Below are 18,629 nucleotides of genomic sequence, written 5' to 3'. Positions count from 1 at the left end.
GCAGGAGGGCAGAGGTCCATGGTGAATGGCATGAGGGCATATGATAAGTGCAGAGTTCCTGCCTGTCTACTTTTATTTTTTTTTGGCCTCTTGTCTTCTTTTGGTGTGCCTTCACTCCATGCGAAAAAGCTGATAAGTAGGCTGGCGAGATGGCACAGCGGTTAAGGCACTTGGCTGTAAAGTCTAACAATCAGGGTTCAATTCCCCAGCATCCTTGTAAGCTAGATGCACAAAGTAGCACATGAATTTGAAGTTTGTTTGCAGTGGTTAAAGGCCCTGGCATGCTCATTTCTCTATTTCTCTCCCTCTCTGCTTGCAAATAAATAAAACTAAAATTTATATAAAAAGAAAAGGCAGGGCTGGAGGGATGGCTTAGCAGCTAAGGTGTTTGTCTGCAAAGCCAAAGGACTTTGGTTCAATTCCCCAGAACCCACATAAGCCAGATACACAAGGTGGCACATGTGTCTGGAGTTCATTTGCAGTGACTGGAGGCCCTGGCACACCCATTTTCTCTCCCTCCCTCTCTCTCTCTCTCTCTTTCTCTTACTCTCTCAAATAAATTTAAAAAAATAAAAATTTAAAAAAGAAAGAAAAGTCTGATAAGCCCCCTCACAGCACTAGAGACAGGTATCATCTTGAACACCAGGTACCACATCACAAATGCTGAAGCAACATTTACTCAGATGAATGAATTGTAAGCTAGCAACCTGAAAATAGCCACAGGCCACATGTGCAATAGTTACTGTGAGGAGGAACTACAAACATAGAGGCACTATGAAGTTACCAGGCTCTTGGGCAAGAATTACAGTGTTGACTGGTAACTTTCAAGTAACAGTCAAAGGACTTGAACTCATAACCTGTTGGAAAAATGATCAAAAGTCCTTCTGATGCCTAGTTGTCCTAAACTTTCTGACTTCTCCAGGGTCTTTAATGTCTGTGGTAGTTTGAATTAGATGTCCCCCTGTAGACTCATGTGTTCTGAATGCTTGATTCCCAACGGTTGCAAGTTGGGAGATGGAGCCTCGCTGGCGGAGGTTTGTCGTTGGGGGGTGTACTTAGGAGTGTTATAGATAGCTTTCCCTTACTAGAGTTCAGCACACTCTCCTGCTGCTCTTGTCCACCTAATGTTGGCCAGAAAGTGATGTCCGGCCTCTGCTCTTGCCATATTTTTCTCTGTCATCAGGGAGTTTCACCTTGAGACTTTAAACCAAAATAAATCCTCTAGCAAGGTACTTCTTGTTGGGTGCTTTGTCCCGGAAATGAGAAGATAACTGCACAACGTCCTGCCTCATTTAGACTACCTTAACCCCTGCTGACTCTAAGATGCTGCATTCGGAAGCTTTGCTTTGACCACAGTTCTCCTGCATCATTAAAAAAAAATGCCACCCAAGAAGTGAAGTTTCAAGGAAGATGCTCCTGTGCTCTGCACTGGGAAAAGCTGGCCATATTCAACACAATAACAAAATAAATCTTAGCCTCCTTACACATTAAGTGGACAATGAGTCCCGGAACTGTGACTGTACTTGCACATAAACTTGGGCTGCTCTTCTTGCTTGACCACGAGTAGCTCATTCTCTCACCTACTGTTTTTTTTTTTTTTTCTGTTCTGACTTTTCTACTTAGTGCTGGCACACAATTACTATCTTCTTAAAACCTGGTCAGAGGCCTTTAATGTTTTCTATTTATGAATATGCAGCTAGAAGAAAAATTATAACAGTTAAAACATATGTATTTTTACAGATACCATCTTCAAAAAGACTACGCATTCCCAAAGGACTCACTGATATTTATGCTTTCATTTGTAATTACTGCATGAATCAGAAGAAGGGAAAGCATTTTGACAGAACTGTTACAGGTGTGGGAAGTACTGTTGGGAAGGGAAATTGTGAGCACGGTCTCGCTCATATACACTTCTATTGTTTATTTTGCACAGTTTGGGCTCTTTCTAATTTCTTGAGCTTCATGCATTAGTTTTTAAAAAATGTTTTATTGATTTGTTTGAGAAAGAGAGAGGGAGAGAAAGAGAGTATGCCAGGGCCTCTAGCCACTACAAACAAACTCTGGATGCAAATACCACCTTGTGCATCTGGCTTGCATGTTCCGTGTGTAATGAGAAATCAAGCCTGGGTCCTTAGGCTTCACAGGCAAGCACCTTAACCACTAAGTCATATCTCAAGCTGATCCATGCATTATTTACAACACATTTATGGGCTCTGGCACCCTTGTCTGTAGGACTAGTTACAACAGATTTGAAACTGTAATCCATGGGAATATGATCATTTTTTGATTTTTATGAAGATTAGTGAATAGCATATGATACCTTTTAGATCATTTTCAAGCAAAGATTGATATAGGAACCATAAAATTCATAAAGCCTAAAGGAAATGGGCTTACCTGTGTTAGGAAATGCACTCCATCCACAGGCAGATGAAATCCAATCCCCAAAGTCTTGATGATCACTAAGATATTGAGTAAATTTTCCCTGGATGAAATGATCAGAATCCTAGTCACAAACTTCAATTGAATTTCTATATGTCTGTTTATTGCATAAAAATGTGAGGCAATTCTTTTTTATACCTTATTTATTTATTTATTTGAGAGCGGAGCAAGGAAAGGTAAAGAGAGGAAGGGGCAGATAGAGAGAATGGACACTGCAGGACCTCTAGCCACTGCAAACCGATACCAGATGCATGAGCCACCTGGGGCATCTGGTTTTTGTGGGTACTGGGGAAATCAAACCTGGGTCTTTAGGCTTCCCAGGCAAGTGCCTTAACCGCTAAGGTGTCTCTCCATCCCCAGAAGGTAATTATTTTACAGTGTGACACCATGCATATAAGTCCAGATCCCATTTTATAAATTTGATATTGATTAAGTTTTTTATAGATATAATTTTATGTGCCAGTAGACATCATTACTATTTGTTTATTTTGAGAAAGGGTGTTGCTAGCCTTGCATTTACTATCTTCCTTTATTAATTAACCTCCCCAACCCAGATTATAGGTGAGTTCTATCTCACTTGGCTAGCATATGTGTTTTATTTGCAGTAAATTTAAGTTAACATGCTGAAGATCCATGGTCATAAGAGAATATTAATATGAAAGTACTGTAAAATTAAGTTTTTAACTTTAAATTACAAAGTTGTCCTTGAAACAAGTTCTGGATAAAGCTTACTCATATAAATAGTGCTTTGTAAAATAACAGACTGAGATCATGATAGCAATTATTGTCACAGAAAGTTACCTCTTTAAAACCTTGTGAATAATTTGCAGGTGATGAGAATTAAGCCACTGAACACCACCGACAACCAACACAGTCTGGCCAGCATTCTCTAGGGGACGTGATCTGACATCCAGAAAGGAAAATAACACACATGGTTTTAAAACAGATGGTAAACATTTTAACTGCATTGCCTCACTTTTCACTGAACCATGTCCAGCTTCCTGGTCACAAGACCTCTGTGTCATTTGCAACTTATTTTCAGCCACATTAGTGAGTATCTAAGCTTTTCAGCACATTGGCTATATAAGTGAGCAGTTACAACTGTTAGTATAACATTGATACATCATGGTGTTTTGCCATTCATAATAGCTCCATTGTACCTTTGCAAGAGATGTTCAAGGGCTTTCTCAAAGGTTGGTCTCAACGATGAGCTTATCCAAAACTGAGGGTAGTAGGAGTAACTGATCAAAGTCCTCCCGCCATTGACGTTTGGATACAACTTAGTGCCATGTACTTTCTGCCACTCCTGCAGCGTTTCATTCAGTCTTTCAATCAGATAGTACATGATCCCTCTGTTGGTTGAATCTCCAATGAAAAGAACCTGTTAATTAAAGAAAACATGTTAGGAACCTGATATTTAGATGGTATATGATATGATTTAAACTATTTTTTTAAAAACTCATAAATTACATATTTAATTGAAGGACAGCCCTTTAAAACTAGAAATATCATTTATCATATTTCCTCCAAACCTGCTCATTCTCCTCTCTTCTACTGTGTGGGGAATGTCCTCATGTGCTGAGCTTCTAATTTGTGTGCAAAGCTTTTCACTTTCTGTTATTTTGTAAGCTTATCTTTGTTATATTCAGTTCTTTCTCATCTGATCAGCTCACAAGTCTTATTGACTTGAATTGCCATTGATCCCATTATGGTGATCTTGGAATACTTAGGATTTTCAACCTTTTTCATTGATGTGAGAATTGAGGATCTACAGAGGTAGTCCATATAGAGCATGTCATTATTTGGAAAAAGGAGCCATAGGCCTGACCTCAGATTTTCTGAGTGTATCTCACGCTCTGGTTTGCCTGTCCTGCTATTGGATGCCGTCCCATGAGGCCTCTCACCTCCTTAGCATTTCCCTCAGCACAGCCTGGCTTAAGATCACACATTGCCTCAAATATATACTGATGTGCTGTACCCTGACAGGTCCCTCTTTCTGCAGTTTATTCCTCTCATGGTATTATGGGGATATATTTTCAAGTATTTAGTGACAGTTATGTTGTTTGCATTCTTAAAATTGTATTGATTATTCATTTCCCACAGAACCAGGTCTGAAATTTTTAGGTTCAGCTAACATTTTCTGAATTTGTTTAGTAGCAGTCTTAGCTAGGTGGAGATTTCCATAGCTGAGGAATTTGAGACAAGAAGATTGGGGCCATCAATGTAGTTAATGGTGAACACAGGACTCAAACTCAGGTCCTTTGAGTTCAAGTGAAGGGTAGATGGCCCATCCTTTCTGCATCCCCCTTCATATTAACATGACACACTCCTACTTTCTCACAGAACATGATTTTCAATGAACATCATCTGTGTTTTCCTCGTGTTAATCTACCTGCCTGGAAAGTTCCTCCCTGTATGATCCTACCTGTCAACCTCTAGATCTGACACAAATGTCACTTCTCCCAAAGGTCTCCTTCAGTCCTAATAGCTTGAATTACCATCTCTGTTCTCTGTGATTCCACTACAATTTTATCTTTATAGATATTTTTTTATCAAAGTCTACATAGGATTAAGATTACTTTGTTTTTTATCTTTTTCCTTATATCTTATCGTGAAATTTGAGATGAAGGTCAATTTCTAACTGTAATTTCCCTTGTAGTACACAACAATGTGTCACTCCCCCAAGGATGTTGTCGGTCAAATTCCACTTGGAGCAATAAGATTCTAGTGTGATAAAACAAATTGTGATAGAAATTGAATTGATTATTGCAAGATTTCAACTGTAAACATTTTTATGGCCTACATTTCTTATTTTTATTTATTTATTTTCTTTGACAGTGTTGGATTTGTTTGTTTGTTTTTCCATGGTAGGGTCTCACTCTAGCTCAGGCTGACCTGGAATTCACTATGCAGTCTCAGGGTGGTCTTGAACTCATGGTGATCCTCCTATCTCTGCCTCCCCAGTGCTGAGATTAAAGGCATGTGCCACCACGCCCAGTTGACAGTGCTGGTTTGAACCTCGGGCCTTGCTCATACTAGGCAAGACCTCTACTACTGAACTATACTTGGCTATATCTTTGCTTTCTGCTTTATAATAGTCTTGCTAAAGTGCCTAGATTGACCTTGAAATTGCTCGATAGCACAGGTGGGCTTTGAACCTGTGATCCTCCTGCTTCAAACTTCCAAGTAGCATGAATTGCAGGCTTCTGACACCAAGCCCATCTGACTTCCTAGGGAAACTTTTGAATCACTAGAGCATCTTAGCAGCTATCCAACTCTATGTAGATTGGTTTTCTAGGGCTGTTCACCACAGTGTAAGTGGCTTCATCAACTGAAATTTGTCTGAGTAGTTTGGCAAGCTAAAGATTCAAGTTTGTAACAGTTAAGTTTTGTTGTCTAAGATCACAATCAAGGAAGAGATGTGCCTCTTGGGCAGGTCTGTGAAGTCATTTCAGGAAAGAGGGAGGAAAACGCTCCCTGAGGGTTATAAAGAAGTTCTAGAAGAACTCGTTTTTTTTTTTTTTTGGCAACCTGTGCTTTTGCTGGGGTGTCTATCTACCCTGTTGCTGTTCTCCTTTGTGGACACTGACACCCAGCTTTATCAGCCTTCCAATACTGACTGAAAACCAAGGGCTCCTTAAGAATCCTTTGGTCATTCATTTCTCAGCTGAGACATCTTAACCTCACTGATTGAGCAGCTACCAGGTTTCTCAGATTCTTTATCCTATACCTATTGTTAGACTGCCCACCCATATGCTGTAAGCCAATGTATTAAATCCCCTCTGTAATACATTCATCCCATTGGTTCTGTTCCTCTAGAGAACCTTGACTAATGTAAAGATCAAGTGGTGGGAAGGGTTGTTTCTGGAGATGTTTGCATGTAGTTGACTGTCTTCACTGTCTTTGCATGGTCTTCCCTCTATATATCTATGTCCTAATTTCTTCTTATAAGAGACCCTGGACAAGCTAGATAGAGTACACCATATCCACATGACTTCAGTTCACCTTATTCACTTTTACGAAGGCATTATCTCTAAACTCCAGAACATTTTGAGTTACTAAAAGTTATATGCTCACTAAATGAATTTGATGAAAATGACAGAACTTAGCACATAACACTAGCAAAAGATCAAGGTTGTTGTGTTTGCTTTTAAGATATGCAGTCCAGACTGGTCTTGAACTCATGATCCTTTCTCCTCACTTTCCTGAGTCCTGGCATTATAGGCATGAGCCACACTCCTGGATCTAGATTTTATAGTAAGTTGCTGCTAAATGTTCTGGTAGCTTCCTTGCCTTCATTGTTGATGTGCAAGCCCACCCCCCCACCCCCGCAAGTCAGCCGGGCTAGCATTACGTATTCCACACACTGAATATCTATAGTGCAGACTACTGAGAAAGATATGGAGGTTAAGAAAAGGCAAAGCAATTGCATATTGCTGAGAGAACAGTAACAAAACTTCTAGATTTCCAGTCTTTTCACTGTGCAAGCCACCAAAGCACATTGGAGGCAAGGAAGCTGATTTAGAATTCCTGGATGTTGTTCTTTACTAATTAGAAAACAGTTTAGATCAAAATCTCACAGGGCTCATCCCCCCTATGTATAAAATAAGAAACTATGAACACCAGATGACTTAGTGAGACTTCAGTTTCTTCTTGATAATAGCCAGTAAGTAACAAGAGTGTGAGCTGTCCCTAAGACACAGTGAAGGCACACAGCAAGGTCTCAGTGTCTCCAAGTGCCTCACACTTTTAATTCATTAGTGCATTCAGAGAAAAACAGCAGGCGCAAGGAGATGTCTTGATCTCAGCAGTCTCTTATCTGCCCCACCAAGCAAACTACCACTGAGCCCAGTAGGTCTGGAAGGCTTGCTGCAGAAATGCTAGTTGTCAATGCAGGATAGCAACAGGAATCCCCATGCTGAGTAGATCACCACTTTCCTACAGTCTCTGACGTCCCCATAGTGGATTGGTGACTGGCAAGAGATGCGTACATGTAGGAAGGAAGTGGCGGCACCATCATTTGCAGGACAAGATTTCCTACATAGTATTTTTCATCCAGATGAATCGAGAGTAGCCGTCGAGCCATAGCTTTCGGAAGAATATTTTCTAGGGGATTATTTAATATTACACTTGTGAAGGTGAGAAGTGATAAAGTATAACTAAAATAAAGAAGCCATCATGATGTTAAGATTGATTATTCTGTTACTGCAGTCATTTTTTATTAGAAGTTAGTTAGCATTCCTAACAAAAAGCTATCTAACTTCAAAATCTCAGCTTTTTAAAGTGCATAACACACAACTAAACAATACCATGAATTAAAGAGTGGCTCCTATCGGTCATATGATTCATGATCAGTCTTTATTTCTCTTATGCCATTAATTTGTTGAATCTTAGAAAGGAAATAGATGAATGTGTTTTAAAGTACAATTTCTATTGTAAAAATTTTAATATATCATAAGAAATATCTATGGCAATCCATTGACTTAACTCTCTCATTCTCCTGTGAAAACTCTTGCCTTGTGCTAGCATGCAAAGGTATTAGCTGGCATAAGCATTGTGGTTTGAATGCAAATTGTTCCTCATAGGTTCATGTGTTTGAGCACTTGATCTACAGCTGGAAACCTTTGGGAGGAGGAAGTGGGTCACTGGAGGGAAGCTGTGAAGTATTGTAGCCTGGCCATACTTCACGTTTGTCCTCTGCTTCTTGGCTGAATGCAATGTGGTCAGCTAGCCTCTTGCTCTTGCTACCATGTTTTCTCCCTTCACGATAGAATGTAAAGCAGAATAAACTTCTTCCTTCCTGAAATTGCTTCTGATCAGAAATTTGTTTACAGCAATGAGAAAGGAGCTAATGCAGCAAACAAAGGGAAAACTGTGAACTTTAAATGCAAATACCTAGTAAGCATTCATAAAAGTAAGCAACTTTGGAAGTAAAACATTAACTAGCCTTTCCCCCAATTAGGAAGGATTTTAAAAGCCCAAAGACATTACGCATTTTGGTAAACAAAGCATTCCATGTTCTACTAAGTGCTGGGAGAGTAATAGTTTTCTATTTGTTTAGTTTTGTTTTCTGCCTTTTGCTATGCTGTAATTTCCACAGTGATGAAGTCGGCTATTCATTGTCATAAAATGAGGTTCTGATGGACAAAAGAATGAACTGAACTTTTTAAAAAATTTGACAGCAAAAGGAGTGGGGAGAGAGAGAAAGAATGGGCATGAATGGGCATGCCATGGCCTCTAGTCACTGCAAATGAACTCGAGATGTGTGCACACCCTTGTGCGTCTGGCTAATGTAGGTCCTGAGGACTCAAACATGGGTCCTTTGGCTTTGTAGGCAAATGCTTTAATTGCTAAGCCATCCCTCCAGCCCCATGAACCGAACTTTTGATACTGTGTTTATAATTTGCAATTGTTTCTTAAGGAATTTCATGGGTAGGAAATAGCTAACTGTGTTTGTGAAATTTCTTTTAAAGCAAAATAAACTGGAATCAGCAAGTTCAAAGAACAAATAACTGATCATATGGCAGGTGTGATACACTTGACTTGTCTTCGTCTTTCATTTTTTTAAAAAATACTTTATTTATTTGCAAGGACAGAGAAAGAGAGAGATAGAGAGAGAGAATGAATATGGGTGTGCCAGGGCTTCTGGCCACTGCAAACAAACTCCAGATGCATGCAACACTTTGTGCATCTGGCTTGACATGGGTACTGGGGATTGAACCTGGATTGTTAGGCATTGCAGACAAGCACCTTAACTGAAGAGCCATCTCTCTGGCCCCTTCTTTCATTTTTTTATTTATTTTTCAGTACCGAGGATTATTCCCAATTCACACATGCTTATCAACTATTCTACTGCTGTCCCATGTGTGTGCAGTCCTTTTTATACCTTTTATTTTGGGGCAGGGTTTCAGTAAGTCACACAGGCGGGCCTTGAACTCACTCTGTACCTTTTCCTCCTGAGTCAACTTGAACAGTTGAGAGTCCAGGTCTGTGACAACAGGCCTAGCTGCATATTTAATAATGATTTTGGAACATGAATACAATATAGTATGAAATATTTCATGCTAACTTTTTATAAAAAGTTTACTATAGCTAAAATATAATAATGCTTGTATTTTTAGAACTATAAGTGTTATATGTATAGAAAAGGCCCTGTAAAAATAATCATGATTATTTTGACAGAGTATTATAACAATTTGTTAATTTTGCTGACTTGTAATTCCAAAATGAACATATGTTATTATTATTATTTTTTTGGTTCAGAGGTTTATTTTATTGCACTAAAGGAACAGCAGGTGGTTGGTATACAATTCTCAATTCAGTTTTGAAAACCTAAAGGACTTGCAAATTCTTAAGAATACCTTTGCCACCAGATTAGAACAGTAAGCATAAGCAATTTCTTAGCAAGTAAATGTCTTACAAAGAAAAAAACACATTTAAAAAGCTTTAAATGTATTTTTCACAAGTAATTCACATATTTTTGTATCATGTTCATTTATGCTTCAGAATTAAAGCAAGTATTACTCTGATGAAAATATGGGAGATTTCTCATTCATGCAACATACAGGGATAATAATCAAGTCAAAGCGGGGGAAATCCCACTCTTGGAGGTTTTTGTAAATGTATCCATATATAATCATCTACATGATAAATGAGGAAACCTATGTTTCCCACAAATCAGCTATACATTTTCGGTTCACCATAAGCACCTGATATCTACAGCTAATTTATAATTGGTTGACATTTCCATAAATCCAAACTGGGTCCTGCAAATTCCTATAAACATAGCTCCCAACCGACTAGTCAGTAATTAGTGTGATCATTCTGAGGAGTATGGCTGTTCCTTGAAGAGTGCAAGTTCAAACCTGTCAACACCAGAGGTAATCATTTTATATTAATTTATACGGAATTCCACTTAAAATTCCTTATCCAAGTATAACATATGAAAACAGTCTTTCCACAAGCAAAAAATGTGGAAACATTTAAAAAATAAGAAGTCATTTTTTTAAAGTAACTGATCAGGTTCCATAGGCTACTCTTGGAAACAGGATCTCTTGCTGGATACAATCCGTTCATTTGGTGGCCTTTTGCATGCACCTAACTGGACCAGTTCTTCTGTGTTGTTCTAAGAGCTCACCAAAACATAGATCATGCCATATAGGTAGTAAAAAAAATGCTAGAAGGTAAAACGCTAATTTGCACCATCCTTCTTTCTGACAGTAAGCTAGAATGTCTGCATTCATGATGGTTGTCGGGTCGTACAGCCCAGGTCCACTCATCACCAGTCTACTCATGTACCTCCAAATATGATATGCCAAAAGGGGCATATTGAGCCCCAGTGTAAGCCACTCTGAGGGTTCAAGGTATTACACTGGTCTATAGGATTCTTGTAATCAGTCTTCAGCTCATCAAACGGTGCCAAATGGCGAAGAAGATGAGCGCAGCGGTGAGCAGCAGCGCCAGCATGTAGCAGAAGGCCGCGAACGTGAACACCATGGCCAGGGAGGAGCTGGCAGCCTCGCTGGTGCCAGTGGGGAAAGGCAGCGCAGGGCCCTCTGGATAAAACCATTCACTTCCCCCCTCCGCCGCAGCCACGACCTCCGCCGCCAGCGCCGGCGCCTCCCCTATTTTTTGATAGTAAACAAAAAACAGAAAAAAGGGGCATGCATGGAATGGAGGGAGTATGCCAGACCCCTTTTTCCTGGCTCTTCCCAACTCCCTGATTCAGGTACCCTGCCCATGACTAGGTGTGGGAGGATGCAGCATAGAGTCAGTAGCCAGACCCCTGTTTCCTGACTCCTCCCAGCTCAATGGTCCTGCTAGGTCCCATTGTGCCTTGCTTGGGGAGGCTTGTGCCTGTGTAGGCTATGGAATCAGATCTTTTGCTCTGATATCCTGACTGGCCACTGGGTACCAATATCTCTGTTCAACTGAATCAGAGGATGCATGAGCCGAAGGACAAAAACTTGCTTCTTCCTCAATAAAATAAGCAGTCTCCTTAAAATGAGTAGCCAACAATGCGAAAAAGTCAACAAAAGTAAGAAATCTGAGAGATTTCCACCAAGGATACCTGCTAGTCCTACAATGGAAGCCTCAAATGAAATAATACAGAAATCAATAGATATTCATTCCCAGAATGAAAACACAATAACCAATGAAACCCTGATCAAAGAACCAACAATCGTATCAACGAAATTAAACAGAATTGTCTCCTAGAGGGTTCATCTTTTGACAGTAGGCTTAACTTAATTGAAGAAAACATTAGAATGCTCAAAAGTGGTATGAATTAACTGACTGAAGGTAAGTCAAGAAAGAGAAGGTCTCCAAAACCAGTTGATTAAGCTTAATAAAGACTTGATCAAATGCAAGAATGAATTCCAGGAAACATCAAGAAAATCAGAACTTGAACTGAAATCAACCTAAAAAAAAAGAGATGGCTGTGGTGGTTTGATTCAGGTGTTCCCCATAAACCTAGGTGTTGTGAATGCTAGGTTCCCAGCTGATGGATATTTGGGAATTAATGCCTCCTGGAGAGAGTGTATTGTTGGGGGTGGGCTTATGGGCTTTATAGCCAGTTTCCCCTTGCCAGTGTTTGGCACACCCTCCTGTTGCTGTGGTCTACCTTACGTTGGCCAGGGGGTGATGTCCACCCTCTGCTCATGCCATTGTTTTCCCCTGCCATCATGGAGCTTCCCCTCGAGCCTGTAAGCCAAAATAAACCTCTTTTTCCCAGAAGCTGCTCTTGGTTGGGTGATTTCAACCAGCAATGCGAACCGGACTGCAACAATGGCCATGATGCAAAATAGCACAACAGAAAACAAAAATCAAATAGAAATTATAAAAGCCTCTTTAGAACCCCTCACCAATAGAGTTACTCATGTAGAAGAGAAAACTTCTGACCTGGAAGACAAAACAGAAGATACTGATCGCGAGGCAAAAAACTTCATTAAGTTCAAAAAATCAAGTGAACAGAATATGAGGGGACTGTGGGATATACTAAAATAATCAAACATCTGGGTCATGGGTATACCAGGAGGAGAGGAAATCCAGGCCAGAGGCATAGAGAATATATTCAACAATATTATTCAAGAAAATTTTTTGAATCTCTCAAAAGAGAGGCCCATCCAGACACAAGAAGCCCACAGAACACCAACAGACAGGACCAAAGAAGAAACTCTTCAAGGCACATAATAGTTAAAATGTTTAACAATGAAAACAAAGACACAGTGTGAAAAGCATCAGGAGAGAAACAACTCACAACGACAAAGGTAATCCCATCAGAATGAAATCAGATTTCTCAGTGTAAATCCTGAAAGCCAGAAAGGTCTGGAATGGAATACTTCAAAATCTAAAAAACTATGGCTTGCAACACAAGCTCCTCTACCCTACAAAAGTATCCCTCATAATGGGTGGTAAAAGGAAAAATTGCCATGAAAAAAGTCAACTCTATGATTACATGATCACAAAGCCAAACCTACAGAGAATAATTGAGGAAATACTCCACACAAAACAGTCAAACAACCAATATCAAGAGCCAACAAGAAGATCACAATAACCAAAAATATACCAGTTTCAACATAGTACAAAACACAATAAAGCACCAAACCTCATACAACATCTCATCACAGTAGGGATTAATTCAAACCTCACAGGAATAACCTTAAATATTAATGGTCTTAACTTACCCATCAAAAGTCATAGGTTATGAGGATGGATCAACAACTGGATCCTTCTATCTGCTGTCTTCAAGAAACCCACTTCAACACTAAAGATAGACACCTCCTTAGGGTGAAAGATTTGAAAATGATATTACAAGAAAATGGAAATAAAAAACAAGTGGGTGTTGCTATATTAATATCTGATCAAATAGACTTCAAAACAAAAGTAATCAAAAATGACAAAACAGGCCACTTCTTACTCATCAAGGGAATGATCCAACATGAGCACAACACAATCATAAATGTACCAAACATAGTTGCACCACAGTTAACTAGCAAAATCTACTTGACAATAAAACAAATAAACAACAGCACCATCATAGTTGGAGACTTAAATAATCTCATCAATAGACATCATCCAAGCAGAAAATCAGCAGGGAAATAATAGAGCCCAAGAACATCATAGATCAACTAGACCTAACAGACATCTACAGAAATTACCACCCCAACTCTACAGAATACAATTTCTTCTCAGCAGCACATGGGACCTTCTCCAAAATTGACTGTACATTAGGCCATAAATTGTGCTGCCATAAAGTGAGGAAAACTGCAGTAACTTCCTGCATCATGTCAGATCACAATGCTTTAAAGCTAGAAATTAACAAGAGATACATCAAGAACTCCACCAGCTACTGGAGACTAAACAACATACTTTTAAACAATGAATGTGCCATGGAAGAAATCTAAAAAGAAATTGTGAAATTCCTAGAATTGAATAATAATGAAAACACAACCTACCAAAACTTATGGGACACCATGAGGGTAGTCCTAAGGGAAAAAAACATAGCATTAAATGCTTTCATTTCAAAGACAGGGATATCCCAAGTTAATAATCTAACTTTCCACTTAAAGGCACTAGAAAAACAAAAAGAACCCCATCCAAAGAGCTACAGACAGAAGAAATAATCAAGATTAGAACAGGAATTAGTTAATTGGAGACTAAGAAAACCATTTAAAAAATTAATGAAGCGAAGTGCTGATTCTTAAAAAATAAATAAAGAAAGAAAACCCTGGCCAATTTGATCAAGTAAAAAAGAGGAGTCTCAGATGAACAAAATCAGAAATGAAAAAAGGAGAGAGATCATAACAGATATCAATGAAATTGGACGAATCATCAGGGCATACTTCCAAAACCTCTACTCCACAAAATTGAATAATCTGGAAGAAATGGGTGAATTTCTAGACATATACTACCTAGCCAAACTGAACTCAGAGCAGATTAACCTCATAAACAAGCCTATCACATCATGGAGGTTGAAAATGTAATCAAAAACCTCCCCAAAAAGAAAAGTCCAGGACCTGATGGCTTCTTAGCTGAATTCTACCAAACCTTCATTGAAGAACTGAAACCAATTTTTCTCAAGCTCTTTCACATAATCAGAGACCAAGGAATCGTCGCCAACTCCTTTTATGAAGCTAGTATCACCCTGAAACCAAAACCAGACAGAGATGCAACAAGGAGAGAAAACTATAGGCCTATATCCCTGACAAACTTAGATGCAAAGATCCTGAACACAATCCTTACAAACTGAATTCAACAACACATCAAAAGCTTTATCTACCTTGATCATGTAGGCTGCATCCCAGAGTTGCAGGGATGGTTCAACATACAGAAAGCAGTCAATGTAATACACCACATAAATAAACTGAACCATAAGAACCTTATGATCATCTCAATTGATGCAGAGAAGGCATTTGACAAAAGAAAACACAACTTCATGATCAAAAGATTGGAAAAAAATAGGCATGGAGGATTTATACCTCACCATAATAAAGGCTATACATAAAGCTCTTAAAGCCCAAATAATAGTAAATGGGGAAAAACTCAAGGAGTTCCCACTGAAATTGGGAACAAGACGGAGGTACTCAATCTCATTACTGCTCTTCAATATAATACTAGACAGCAAAAACAAATAAAGAAGATTAAAATTGGAAAGGAAGAAGTCAAGTTAGCCCTATTTGCAGATGACATGAACCCATAAATAAGTTACCTGAAAGTCTCCATTTCAAAATTTCTAAAGCTATATTACAAAGCCATAGTGACAAAAACAGCATATTACTGGAGTAAACATAGACCTAACCTAAGCATAACCTAAACCTAAACATAGATCAATGGAACAGAATTGAAGATCCAGACCTTAGGTCAAGTAAGTACAGCTGCTTGATCTTTGGCAAAGGTGCCAATAATGTAAACTGGAGAAAATACAGCATCTTCAACAAATGGTGTTGGAAAAATTGGATGACAATATGTAGAAAAATAAATTAGATCCACTCATTTTCCTTTATAATAAATCAAGTACAAATGGACTAAAGACCTCAATATAAGACCTGAAATACTGAAACTACTGGAAAAAAAAATAGTAGGCACTCTTCATGATATAAGACTGGGAAAAGATTTCCCGAACAAAACCCTAGTAGCCTAGAAAATTAAACAAACACTCAACCAATGGGATCTCATTTAACTAAAAAAGCTTTTGCACAGACAAACATACCATCAGCAGAGCCAGTAGATTACTCACTGAATGGGAGAAAATCTTTACCAACTATACCACTGACAGAAGCCTAATACCTAGAATCTACAAAGAACTCCAAAAACTAAACAATAAAAAATCAAACAACCCACTCCAAAAATGAGGCAGAGAACTGAATAGGGAGTTCTCAGAGGAAGAAATACAAATGGCTAACACACACTTAAGAAAAAATTCAACATCCCTAGCCATTAGGTAAACGCAAATTAAAACAACTATGAGATTCCACTTTATCCCAGTAAGGATAGAAAACAGTAAAACATCAAGTGAAAACAAATGTTGGGAACCCTTATTCCCTGTTGGTGAGAATGGAAGCTGGAACAACCACTCTGGAAATTAATATAGAGACTCCTGAAAAGGATGAAGATAGAGTTACCAACAGAGCCTTGTATTCTCTTACTGGGCATTTTCCATAAAAGCTCCACATCTCAGTTTAGATATATTTGCTCAACCATGTTTATAGCTGCTCAATTCATAATAGCTAAGAATTGGAACCAACTCAGGTGCCCATCACTGGACTAATGGATAACCAAGATATAGTACATCTACATGATGGAATTCTTCTCAGCATTGAGAAAAAAAAAATGACACAATGAAATTTCTACAAAAATGGACAAACTTGGAACATATCATACTAAGTGCACTCACACAATCACAGAAAGACCATTGACACATGCTCTTACTCATCTGTGGTTTCTAAGTTGAATCAGCCCGAATTGCTGACATACATGAATAGCATCTTGAGGTTTGGACTATTGGGAGGGTAGGGCTTAGGGCAAGGGTGGTGGTGTGGGTAACACAAAGTGAACGTAAATTGAACTGGTACCATAGAAACCTATATCCTAGAAGTTATACTAAAATGTGGAATCCTCAAGAGGACCTTAAGGGGAGCACCTGAATGGAAAGGCCCTGTAGAGTGTGAGATAGCCTAACTTTAAATTTCTCATGTTTCGCTTTCCTTTCTGTCATTTTTCTTTTCCCTTGGTGCTGGCCTATAATTCACTGTACCAGGATGTGGTTAACACCCACAATGAGCTGTTGATAGGAGACACCTACAAGGTCTCCCAAAACAAATATGACAGACTTCTGTCCGAGCACTTGATTAACCACCAGAGGTTAATGGTAAGATCCTACTGCTGCAGATACCATAAGCTATTGGCATGGAACATGGAGAGACCTGGTTGGAATCTGGCAGAGAGCCAATCCCCAGACAATTATCCCATCTAGTGCTGGAAGGCACTACATGAGCTACCAGGGCAAAGCGGTCAACATCTGTCTGAGCAACTCAAAGTCTAAGCTACTCAGAAGCAAACAACCTGATGTGATGCTCATAGAAATGCAATAGTGGAACACAGCCCTGGTGGGTAACCAATTGCTCTTGGATCCACTCAGTGGAAAGGAAACCACATCTGGAACTGGGAAACAAGTCAGAATCATATCCAGATAACAATTTTGCTTTCCATTTTAAAGCACCTACTAATCTTGGGCTATAAGAGGGTGTGTACCCTTTAAATTCTCTCTAACTTAACAATGGTTATCCCATTTAACCAGTGCTAACTTCATTCTCCATTGGAGAATCTGCTTCTTTTTTTCAGACAGGAGTGGGACCTGAGGAGACAAATGACCCAGTGCACTTCACCCTGGTCCCAGCTGAAACCACAGAGGAATTGGGAAAATGTGCAGGAGAGCTGCTTTCTCAGTGAATCTGATATCAGTACAAGGATGAAGGAGATAGACACTGAGGACCCTTAACTATTAAACCAGAGATCTAGAGTCTCCTAAGAGCCCATCACTGAAGTAGACTTAAAATGCACTCAACATGGTTCAGGGAATTTTGTGGAAGAGGGGGTGGAAAGATTGTTAGAGCCACAAGTTGGGACATTTTGCACAGAGACATTGCCTCTCTCCCGTAACTGACTGCTGTCCCCACAATGCATGGCCCACAATCCCTATGGGGTTGACCTGCATTCCCAATGAGGAAGGTCTCTTCAAAAAAGGGCAGGGAGGAGGGAAAGATGGTAACAACAAGAGTTGTTTACAGACTAAGTATGTCCATATCTAATAAAAATAAATTTTAAAAAACAGAAAAAACAATAAATTTATTTTGTTTAAATATTTTGAAAATTCATATAAATTTTGTTACTTAGTTTGATAAACATTTTTCTTTATGGAGAAAAATGTTTTCAGAGTTCAACCAAGCATTGGCTCAATGCACGCATCACATGAATAAAGCTAATCATAGTTGGGATTCCTGTAACAACATGCCAAATCCCAAAGGCTGAATCACATTTCTCAAACAAGGGCCTTTGACCACTGACATATCTTCCCAGTTTATGAATTATATTTTTCCATGTCATCTCATGGTGAGGTGACTCTATCTCCATTGAAGTGGATTCTGTGGAAGAATTGTAACATCTTTTCAGGACAGGCCCAACCTCGGTTCATCAGCTGGAGGCAAAGCTGTATTTACAAGAGCTTTGCTTCCATTCTATTTCAGTGTGAGCACCTGAGAGTGCGCAGGCTCTGGTATTTCCCTAGTCTTTTACATCATAATGGACCACAGGACAGAGAAGCACATAGTTTCCCATAGACAATTCCATTATCTTTACTTTTCTTCACAGTATCTCAGGATTACAGACCTCATGTTAAGTGAGGTAGGCTAGTGCTATTAGAAGAGGAGAACAAGGACGGAGAATATAGTTCAGTGGTTGAACACTTGCCTAGTGCATGTGCAGCCCTAGATTTACTTATCAGCACTGCCAAAAAAAGAAAGGACAAATGTGTATAATGGCTCAAACAAAATTAAAGTGTATCTGTGTTTCAGGAAATATAGTTTTAAGGCCCCAGACAGGTGTAGGTTTGGGTGTGGGAGCAGGGAGTTCATTGGATCACCCAGATTATTGGATTCTGACTTCTTAAATTGTAGCTTCCAAGAACTCCTTGG

The 18,629-nt window shown here is 39.1% G+C and overlaps 1 protein-coding gene and 1 pseudogene across 2 annotated transcripts in view; both read right to left on the bottom strand.

Moving 5' to 3' along the window:
- Cped1 (cadherin like and PC-esterase domain containing 1) overlaps positions 1–18,629 on the bottom strand; it is a 301,563-nt gene that overhangs the window by 22,512 nt on the left and 260,422 nt on the right. For both annotated transcript variants that reach the window (XM_045160324.1, XM_045160323.1), the window contains 3 exons: positions 3,600–3,820; positions 3,241–3,342; positions 2,395–2,482 (listed from right to left, as the gene is read on the bottom strand). In XM_045160324.1, the coding sequence (XP_045016259.1) occupies positions 2,395–2,482; positions 3,241–3,342; positions 3,600–3,820 (411 nt within the window). The remainder of the gene's footprint in view (positions 1–2,394; positions 2,483–3,240; positions 3,343–3,599; positions 3,821–18,629) is intronic.
- On the bottom strand, positions 10,259–10,935 carry LOC123464019 (annotated as a pseudogene).

Source organism: Jaculus jaculus, chromosome 10 (assembly GCF_020740685.1).
Source record: "Jaculus jaculus isolate mJacJac1 chromosome 10, mJacJac1.mat.Y.cur, whole genome shotgun sequence".
NCBI lineage: Eukaryota > Metazoa > Chordata > Mammalia > Rodentia > Dipodidae > Jaculus > Jaculus jaculus.
Note: the sequence above shows the minus strand (reverse complement) of the source record. Positions and strands in the feature narration are given on the sequence as shown.